We start from the raw sequence: 10,980 nt of genomic DNA on the forward strand, positions 1-10,980 counted from the left end.
TGATAGTACTAAATGCTGAAGACTCAGAGAAAAGTTACTTATCAGGTGACGAGAGAAATGACTTAACAAGCAAATTGGAAAGCCCAGTAAAACATAAGCATTAACAAAACTGGAATAAAGGTAAGAATGGTAAGAATGTTAAAATTTTTTCTGATATTATTTGCTTTGGATGTAGGAAACATGAACATATGAAAAATCAGTTCCCTAATTTAAGAATTTTTCATGCAAAAGAAAAGGGTAAAGGTAAGTAAATTATAAAAAGGGCAAATAATGAAAAGCAAAAAATTTCTTGGGCAGACCTAACTTCTGAATCACCAGACCAGGAACAAGATGATATTTAAACCCTTATTTGTGTGTTTATTTATTTTGTAAGCATATTTTTATTCGTTGTATTTTTGTATGTTTTATATATCTTTTTTTGGGTTTATTCTTTACTTTCTCCTTTTGTAAAGTTCTCTCTAATCAACACACACATATCACCTTTTGTTATTTCATATACAATTTAGAAAACTAAATCTTTTTTGAAGATCATTTTTTTCTAAAAATAAAAAACTACCTCCATTTTTTTAATTCTTTTGTAAGTGGTGGTTGACTTCTCTAAAATATTCAAAATAAAGAAACTAATGATTTTGATTCTCTATCTCTTTTCTTAAATAGGTTATTCTACTTTTAATTCAACATCTTGATCATATTACAAATTAAGTTTTGAAATTGAACTTTTTTCATCTCCCTATATTTTATCTATCACATATGGATCTTTTGCAAATTATTGAATCCACCTCATAATTTTCTTAATCAAGTAGTACATTTTGTCAATAGAATGTGTTTGCTTTACTTTTTAAAATATCGAAAAGGAAGCATATTTGATTGAAAGATAAAAAAATTACCAATGACGCCAACTCAAAAGATACGCAATGATGAAAAATTGAGAAAGATACATAAAGTGTATCAAAAATTAAAATATGCTCAAAGTATGTTAAACAACTGATAAGAGGCATAAAATGAGCCCATAAAAAGTATGTTTATCTTTCTTGTAATTCTTGAAGCTTAAGAAAATCCTCGATATTTTCAATACTTGAGCTTGAAAATTATGATTCATGATTCACCAATTTTTGCATTAATCTTCTATTAGATATATTTTGTGAAAGGAGTTTTGAAAAAAAATGGTATTTCTTTTTTTTTTTTAATTTGTTACTTAATTTAGATATTGAATTGAAAAAGTTTTTGAGCCTTTAAAAGAACTTAAGCCTGGATTAACAATTTCTAAATTCTTAAACTTTTCTAGGATATGCATTGTCAATACATTTCTTACTAAGTTCTTATATAAAATCAAGAGTTAACTTTATCATTTTTAAGAATATTTATGTTTCACTAGATTAGAGATTGTTTTGATTTTAAATCATTTTTTTGTGTGCTCATTCAATTTTTGATATTGTCAAAGGAGAAGAACATACTATTTTATTTATACCTTTAAAAAAAATTATTTTCCCTAATTTTAAATTTTTATTTTAGTGAGAGGGAGATTAAGAAAAAAATATTTTCATTTTTATAGATTCAACTAGTAATATTTGTAATCATCAGAAAGGGAGAGATTGCTACAACTCGAGCTTATGAGTTTAAATTTTGATGATAATAAATATTGTGGCTCACTTTTTATTGTCTACCTGTATTTGTAATATATTTTTGTTTGTGTGTATACTAACTTTTCAGGATTACAGTTCACCATTCAAGACTCAAGATTTGGTTGATCAAGTTTGATTTGTAATTCTTCATTGATGTAATTTTTGATTTCTTGAGTCATGTGCCTGTAAGGGTGTTTGCTTGCTTGCAACCTTGCATACATACACTTGGGAAAATTTCTATTTATTTTAGAGTTTTTGTTTTTGATTGCATCATCCGAGACTTTCAAAAAATTGACTTGGGAGATGAGTTAAAAATAGAAACCCTAATTAGGTAAGACAGCCATAATTAAGCACATCATCCTGGATGATAGTTGTATTGGCCGTGATGATAGGATCAAATCAAAAAGAATCTACTGCCATGTCTATTTAGGTATCTTTTATTTTTGTACATCTTCCAAGTCATCTTCTTGGATGATACAATACAATTATGTCTAAAATAATCTCATAATTAAATAAAGTAATTAAAGTTTAATTGCTTGATCATATCATCCCAGATGATCGTAGGATCGGCCGGGACAATCAGTTCACAAATCTTAGTTATTCCTGGATGATTCGATATTGGCTTACTTCTATTCAGGACGATGCTCAAGATGATATGTGCTTTTTTGTACTAATCGGCCCGGACGATTGTGAGATCATCCCGGATGATCAGTTTACTTTTTCATCGTCCATACATGCATTCTGGGTGATATTCTGGATGATACACCTTGATTTTTACTGATCGTATAGGATGATGATAATGTCAATTTATTGCAATTAAGAGCAAATTTGGAGCTCATTTATTTAAAGTTTGTCAAAGACTTTGAAAGTGTCTTTGGAAGCCGTTGAAACTTCATTCTTCTAAAGGAAATGTGAAGAGAGAACTTGAAAGGGAGAGAGGAAAGGGTGGAATTTGAGAGAGGGAGAAGTTCCTTGGAGGGGGGTTTAAAGGGAGTGTGGAGGGGGGTTCACACGGCTGCTCCAGTGAGCTCGCACCTTAGTACCATCGGATTAAAGGTTCATTTTGAGGGAATTTTTGGGAAGAAAATGATCTCTTTGGTGTCAAAGGGCCCAGCTACTCCACTGCACCGGGTTATATGGAAGTGATTTTATAAGGGCTTCTTAGCCTAGCTACGGGGGCTAAAAGAGAGACACTAAAAGTTTAGTGCAATACTCAGAGGCTGCCTCTAAGGAGTGGATGTAGGTAAGGTTGGTTTGAACTACTATAAATCTTGTGTGTTCTTTCTTATTATTTTTTGCACTTTATTTTTACTGCGATTAATTGCTTTGGTGAAATCTCTGATTAATCTTTTTATTGTTATTTTAATTCATTTATACTGTAAGATATAAAAAGATTTTTCTTTTAGATAAAAAATTTCACCCGCTCTTGGTTAGCCTCGAGATTAGATCATAAGGGCTTAAAAACCCAGTCAAACTTTCAAACAAGCATCCACATGCGATAGTGAATCGATTGTAGAAACGTAGAAATGCGAGTTTTTGAAAAATCAAAAGGAATATTATTAAACAAAGGTGGTTAGGTAATTGAATACCTTTCTATAGTATTACGATTAGCAAAGTTAGCAATTGATCAAAATTCAAAAGTTTTCAAAAACTCATTTTTATGAATCCTACTCTTATACCACTTGAAAGTTCATAATGAATGTTATGCCCATATGAACTAGTCCTATGGAAAACCAAGAGGGGGGGGGGGTGAATTTGTATTTAAAAATTTCTCCAATTAAAATCACAAACACAACAAAATAATCACCACATAAATTAAAGTGTGGAAATTAAATGTGAAAAAATAATATGAAAGAAGACACCATATTTTATAGTGATTCGGTAAACTTGACCTACGTCCACTCCCTAGAGCCTCTCCTCCGGGTATTGCACTAAACTCAGTGACTCTCCTTTTGCCCCAACAGCAAAGTGGAGAAGCCCATACAAAACTCCTTTCCACCGACCACGGTGAGGCAGAGAACACAACTCCTTTTGCTTTCTCCTGAATTAGATGGAGAACCTAACTTCTTTTGCTTCCTCTAGAAGTAGGCAAAGAACCTCGATCAGTTACTGAAGTTGACCTCTCTTAAACCTCCAAGGAATTAGAGATGATGATCGGAGAAGATGACTCAGATCTTTTCTTAGAGTAAACTTTGTAAAACCCCTCACGAACTCCCCCTTATAAGATCCTCTCTCTTTCTCTCCCTTGCTTTTCCTCTCCTTTTGGCTCTCTCAGATTAAGACAATAGTAAAAGATATTCTCTTGAAAAAATAAGAGATATTTTAAATAAGTGCTCCAAATTTGCAGCTAATTATCAAATATCATCTAGGATGATCGACCGATCATCCAGTTCGATCAATTTAAAATTGGCTCAATCAATCAAGACAATTTTGGAGAGTCTAGACGATTAGAAGGTTCCTTTATTCAGATCATCCAGGATATCATTTAGTACGATTAGCTCAATTCTGTAAATATTGTGCAGACCATCACCTTGGATGGATATTTAGATTATGAAAAAATAACTTGAATATTTAGGATGATCTCATGATCTTTCAGACTGATTAGTATAAAATGCCACGTATCATCAAGAACACCGCCCTGGATATATATCAGGTTGACGAAAAATAACTTGATCGACCAGGCGGATCTCACGATCATGCAGGATGATTAGCATAAAACATCACATATCTTCCAGAACATTGCCCTGGATAGAGCCAGTCTAATTATATATCATCTAGGAAGAACTAAGGTTTATTTAACTGATCATCCTGGATGATCCTGTGATTGTCTAGGATGATGTGATAGAGCAATCAACCCTTAATTTCTTTTCTTTATTATCAGACTAATCTAGGCATAATCAAAGTGCATTATCCAAGATGATGTCTTGAATGATGTCCAAAAATAAAACATGCCTAAAAGTTTGTGGTGGCTGATTCTTTCTGATTTTATCCTATCGTCTCAGACAATGATAATATCATCCATTATAATTGGATTAATTTTGGCTTCCTTAACCAAGATGTCCTAATTAGGATTTCTATTTTTAATTGATCGTATATGAAGATTTAGGATCATCCTTGAAGATATGATCAAAAGTAGAAAACTCTATAATAATCAGAAATTTTTCCCTAGTTTCTATGTACAAGGTTACTTAGCATCAAAACCCACATTATTTAAATGGAATCAAGAAAAGGTAAAAGACACTTGATGAATATTACAAACCGAGTCAGTCCTAATTTACCCAATCTTGAGCTGGTTTGATTTGCAATTTGATCTTGTGGACCTGAAATGTTAGTAGGCGAGACAGTCGTAGAAAAATAGAAGTAACACAAATGTTTTCTATCATCAAAATTATAATACCTAAGACCAAATTTGTATCAAGCTGACTTTCAATCCATCATTTATCATGCATTGGAAATATTTGATGCTTCGGGAGCAAGATTTTTATCCTTGGCTGGAAGGATGGTGGTCATAAGGTCTTCTTTTTATCTTTGCCAATTTTCTTATCAACACACTCTTTGTTCCCAAAGGTGCTTTCTATGAATTGAATAGGCTTTGTAGAGACTTCATATGGCACAAAGACAATGATAGATAGGGTCTCCATTATGTGGCTTGGGAAGAACTATGTAAACTAAAAAATCTGGGTGGGACGGGTTTACATTCAGTTATTTACAAGATTGGTCCTCTAGGAGTTAGCTTTTCTTGGAGGATTGCTCAAAATCCTTCATCATTGTTACATAAAAACATTTCTACTAAGTATGGTAAAAATATGTGGAATGGAGAGTTTAAAAGAGGTCATTCAGCTGCTTGGTATATTCTTTTGGATGGGCTTCTTACCTTAAACCAATTGTTAAATGACAAGTTGTGAATGGAGAAAGTATCAATGTTATGAATGATATTTGGTTGATGGAAATATGTTTTAATAAATGGCCAATGTTAGCTGATTGTGTTGGATTAATTGGGGTTATGCTTTAGCAATTCTTACTTTAGGATAGCAAATGAAATGCGGCTAAACTACTTCAATTTTTTAATCAAGATATTGTAAATTTAATTATGCAAGAATATATTATTCATGATGAGCAAAAGGATCAAGTGGAAGCTCTGTTCCATCTCTCAGGTAGATTAATATCTGCTTTGGCATATGGTGAAACTATTAAATATAACATTGAGGATGATGATTTTGGGTTTTCTTGTTGGTTTAGGAAATTAAAACTAAAGCCAAGAGTTGAAATGTTTTGGCAGAAGATGAGAAGGTATGCTTTACCAACTAATGAATTCTTAAAATATAGAAGACTTTAGCATAGTGATCTTTATTCTAGAGGTTGTCAAGAGGTCGAATATTGTTCAAATATTGCTGTCCATTACAAATATCTTGTTGATATTATTTACAAAATTGAGACAATGGGGATTTCACATTCCTATTTTCCAATCTTTGGCAAATTGCTTAACTCAGCTTAGAAGTCTTTCCAAATATCAATCAAATACTATAAAGGTTTATTTTACAGCTATTTTTAACTACTGGAAATGCCGGAATGATAGTAAGCATGGTAATTCTATTGCTCTTACTTCAGTGGTTGTTGCAAATTTTTTATCTACTGCCATGTCTAGATATCTGATGCTAGTCGACTGGGGTGCTTCTCTCCATATGGAGTTTGGTATTTTTTTCACCCTCCACCTCTATAGTGGATAAAGATGAATGTGGATGCCTCTTTGTTGGATTCAAATATTGCAAGCATTGGGTGAATTGTTAGAGATCATAAAGGTAGTGTTGACCTCATTATTTGAGGTCAATTTCCCCAGAATCGATTCTAACACCTAGGTATTCGTAACCTAGTGTAGACGTCGTCCCCATAGGATTTCTCTTAGGTGGATACCCATTGACGTAGCATCGACTAAAACCTACCATTCAATTCAAATCAAAATCAATTCAATCCAATTTTAATTCAATTCCAAATGAACTCCAATCAAGCCCGCTTTATGATTCGTTGATGTCGATCGACTCAATTTAATATAATCTAAATTGATTTGATCTAAATCTAATTCAACATTAAATCAACTCGTCTCGAATCCGTTTAAATTAAATCAACTATCAATCAAACCCCAACTTCACATTTAATAAAGCTTGATTTAATCTTTAATTAAATTAGAATCAACCCCTAAAGTCCTTCTTTTAAGGAATAAATTGATCTTAGCCATCAATTTATTTTGAAACGAGATTGTACTTTATTCTCAATGCAGTATTCGATTACAAAAATAGGAGAAATCAAAATCTGCGTGGTGACATAAATTTTCCCACCAAGGTTTTTCTGGCGACTCCGCTGGGGATCAATCCTCTCTCCATCTTTAGCAGTGATTTATACCCTTACATCGGTAGTATGCTTGTGCTTGTCATAAGTTATAACTACCTTTCTTCCGCCGGTTCTTTCATTCATTTCATTCTTGAATAATTTGGCCGGTATCTAAAAAAAGTTTAGAGGTCTTATTTTGGACCCCGTTAGAAAACTAATGAGGAGCTCCTTTGTAATGACCTTTTTGTAAAATAAATCCCTGTGCTTATTCGAATGTTGTAGTTACATTCTTTTTTGTAGCTTGATGTTTGAGTTAGCACTGGGTCCGAAATTTCAAAAGTTGAAATTAAAACACTAAATAAAATTCATCCTTATCTCAATATTATGTATTATAGTTATATTTTCATATAACTCAAAATATATAAAATGAGATAGGATTTGGTTTATTTAGTTGGATTAATTAAACTTTTACAATTTAAATAAATTTTCAGAGTCTAATTAAAAATTTCCTTTTAAATTTCAGGAAAAATGATGGGTAAATTAATCTTTTCCCTATCTGATAACATGAACCTGTCCTACAATCCGTTTGCTGATGGTAGTGTAATCAAGTTTGGAAAAGGATTTGCGGATTTGCAGTTGTCTGTTAGAGGACCTGAGTTCACTATTGTTCCAACTAGTGAGGTTGCAAATCAGAAACCTATCCTAGAATTCACTTTGGGACGCGAGTCTCAAACTTCTCCTATAGACCCTAGGCCCTCTGTGTTTACTAGGATTGAGCAACTTAATCAAGACCAGAAACTCAAGTCAGTTGTAGTAGCAAACAGTTCAGTCCCTTTTAGTACACCGAGTAAGTTTGAGATTGGATCGTCTTCTAATTTATCGACGATTATGACTAACGAATATAAAAATCACTTTCTTTGGATTCAAAATTTTGAAACTAAATTAAAGGGACATCCCTTTGTTGGTTTTGAGATAATTGTCTAATGTTCTCATTCACTATTGAATAACTATAACTTCCAAATTTAAATCTATTATTGACTGAACTAGGATGTTAGAACATGAGGGGTTCTATCCTTAGTGATGTCGATGATACCTTTGTTTGAATCTTTGTCAAACTTCAAAACAAAATCAAGCTACAGTTTGACTAAGTCCATAATTGACTAATCTTGGATGTTAGAATTGGAGGGATTCTATTCCTGATAAAGTCTATGGTAACTTCGTCAAAAAGATATAAAATTCAATTCAAGATATATCTTTATCATAAACTAGAATTGGATGTTAGAGTCTAAATAACTCTATTCCCATTCAAGAATCTTTCCATAGCATTGAAATTCAAAATATTTGAAACTACAATTTTCTTTGAAAGAAAGTTGTTAAGTTTTGACTATTTGATTAAATTCATTTTGGTTATATTCAAAATATTTAATTTAGGAGGAGTCAACCCATCTTTCATTGAGTTTTTGAATCTTTTCCCATGTCTTTTTTTCGTTGAGTTTTTGAATCTTTTCTAATATCATTTTGATTGGGTGAAGATGATTAAAACTTAAGCGATCACAGTCAAATATTATAAGAAAATTATCAAATAAAAAAAAATAAAGCTTTCACTTTTTGATTAAAATCAAACTTTTCTCAATCATTATGAGAATTTGACATTCCTTAGTAGTTTCACTATAAAGGATGCTCAAATATTCTCCTTCTTCTTCAACAACTCATGCAGAAGTTAAAATTTTTAAGGAAAATTTTATCATGTTGCATTTAGTTCTCCTAGAACATGCAAATAAGGACTCAAAAAATTCATATGTATTTCTTTGAGTTAATCGAAACAAATTCAATCATAGAATCAATCTTTAAACAAAATCTTGCGGAGCCAAATACTTGACTATTTTGAAGCCAAATACTTTAGTAATTCTCTTCCACAAAGGGTGCCTAACCACCTTGCCAAACATAATTTGGGATTTGCTGAAGTTAACTCTTTGTCCAGTCCATTTGCAAAAGTCTTCCACAATAATCTTCATTGCCTTGGCTAAAGCAATAGATGCAAGAGAGAAGATTAGCACATCATCAGCATAAGGAAGATGTGTAATCTTTAGACCTCTAGGAGAGATACGAATGCCAAGAGATTGCCCCCTTTGCTTCATGGAATTGGACAACAATTGAGAACACAAAATGAAAAAGAATGGTGATAGTGGACATCCTTGACGGAACCCACTATGAGCATTAATCCATTTAGAATTCTTTCCATTGATGATAATGGAAAACCTCACATCTACAACACATTCCAATAGAGGGTTAAAAAAATGATAAGGAAATCCATACCACTTGAGAATTTGATGAAGAGTTGCCCATCCCATGCTATCATAAGCTTGCTCCATATCCAATTTTATACAACACATTCCAATAGAAGCTTACTTCTTATTTTTGGATATCTTGAACTTATGAAAAATCTCTTGAGCCAAAAGACAATGCTCTGAAATAGATCTCCCAAGAATGAAAGCCACCAGCCCTTCATAAATCAACTTAGAAATTCCCTTCTTCAATCTATTAACTAGCATGGAAGCAACAATCTTATAGTTAGTTTGGCAAAGGCTGATAGGCCTGTAGTTAATCAGAACCATAGGATTTTTGACTTTAGAAATCAAGACTATCAAGGTATCTTTCCACTCCTTGCACATACGGCTGGACTTAAAAAAACTGTTGACAACATTCCATAATGTCTCCCATACAATACTCCAATAACTTTTGTAAAAAGAATAAGTAACCCCATCCATACCTGGAGACGTAATGTTACCTTGCTGGAAGACCGAACACTACAACTCATTCATGGAAAAATCCTCATTAAGCAAGGCAAATTCCTCAGCTGAAACAAACTACTTATCTGTAGCTAATGGCAAACCCGTTAAATCACAATTCCTATGCTGCCATTTTTTTTTTCAAAAAACTGATAAAAAATCTTCTCAATTTGATCATCTTCATCATATACCTTATTCAACTCATCTTTAATTTGATTAATCTGATTTCCATTCCTTCTAGCCGTGGCAAAATTGTGGAATAGATTGGAATTTGTATCTCCTTCTTCATACCATCTAGCTTTTGCCCTTTGATTCCACCATGTAGATAATCTTCTTAAAGTAACATTAAGCTCATGTACTTTAGTTTGAAGTAACAGGAGATCCTCATCTGCCCAATTCTCCCCCAAAGCCTCCTTGTTTTTAAGTTCAAGGATCTCCCCTTTCAGCTTTTCCTTTAAACTGTTCAAGTCTTTACATTTATTCTTATTCCAAAAAAATAATGCTCTTAAAGTTCTGCTAGTCTTCCTTTGTAAGATCATATTTTCATCTCCATAATCCTTCTTATTCCAAGAGTGATAAACAACACTCTTAATTGCCGGGTAAGACCTCCATGTATCCTTAAACATGATAACCTTCGACTTGTATCGCACATTAACATCCAATTTATGAACAATCGGACTATGGTCAGAAGCCACTCTGGCCAAATGTCTAATAGAAGCTAATGGAAGCTTCTGAATAGCAAAGGAATTTAACAAGCACCTGTCCAACATCTCCCAAATCCAAGAGGCCCCCTCCTTGTTGTTACACCAAGTATACCTTGGCCCAATGTATCCAATGTCATGAAAATATGAATTCATCATAAAACCTTTCATCTCCTTAGGTCCTTTAGAGAACATGAACCTCTTACCTCCTCTCTTTTCCTCCTTATTCAAGATACAATTAAAGTCCCCTCCAATGATGGCAGGACAAGAATCCTCCATACATTTCTCAAGTTGCTTCCATAAACTACCCCTCTAGCCACAACACCTACTGCCATAGATCGTAGCAACTTTCCACATTCCCAAGTTAGGAATCAAAAGGTTACCAACAATAACCTGAGAAGAAGCTTCCTTCACATTAAACAAAACCAACATCCTTTTCCATAACACCAGAATCCCTCCAGAGGTACCTTCTCCAGAATGATGCCAATAATCCCAATCCTTCCAAATAAGACAATCAATATCCCTTCTATCAATGCTAGAAAG

The 10,980-nt window shown here is 33.1% G+C and overlaps 1 protein-coding gene across 1 annotated transcript; it reads right to left on the reverse strand.

Moving 5' to 3' along the window:
* Nucleotides 1-9,814: 9,814 nt before the first annotated feature.
* Nucleotides 9,815-10,716, reverse strand: LOC110095208. The gene is made up of 2 exons (XM_020820650.1): nt 9,928-10,716; nt 9,815-9,862 (listed from the first exon to the last, which is right to left on the reverse strand). The coding sequence occupies exons 1-2, from the start codon at nt 10,714-10,716 to the stop codon at nt 9,815-9,817; spliced, it is 837 nt and encodes a 278-aa protein (XP_020676309.1).
* Between the last annotated feature and the right edge of the window lie 264 nt (nt 10,717-10,980).

The sequence above is a fragment of the Dendrobium catenatum genome, unplaced genomic scaffold, assembly GCF_001605985.2.
Source record: "Dendrobium catenatum unplaced genomic scaffold, ASM160598v2 fragScaff_scaffold_33, whole genome shotgun sequence".
NCBI lineage: Eukaryota > Viridiplantae > Streptophyta > Magnoliopsida > Asparagales > Orchidaceae > Dendrobium > Dendrobium catenatum.

Excerpts from the sequence above, each read along its gene's own strand:
- LOC110095208 (XM_020820650.1), bottom strand. The coding sequence starts at position 10,716 with ATGGAGGATTCTTGTCCTGCCATCATTGGAGGGGACTTTAATTGTATC. Across the intron at positions 9,863-9,927 it reads TTAAAGATGAGTTGAATAAG|CATAGGAATTGTGATTTAAC; the intron begins GTATATGATGAA and ends AAAAAATGGCAG.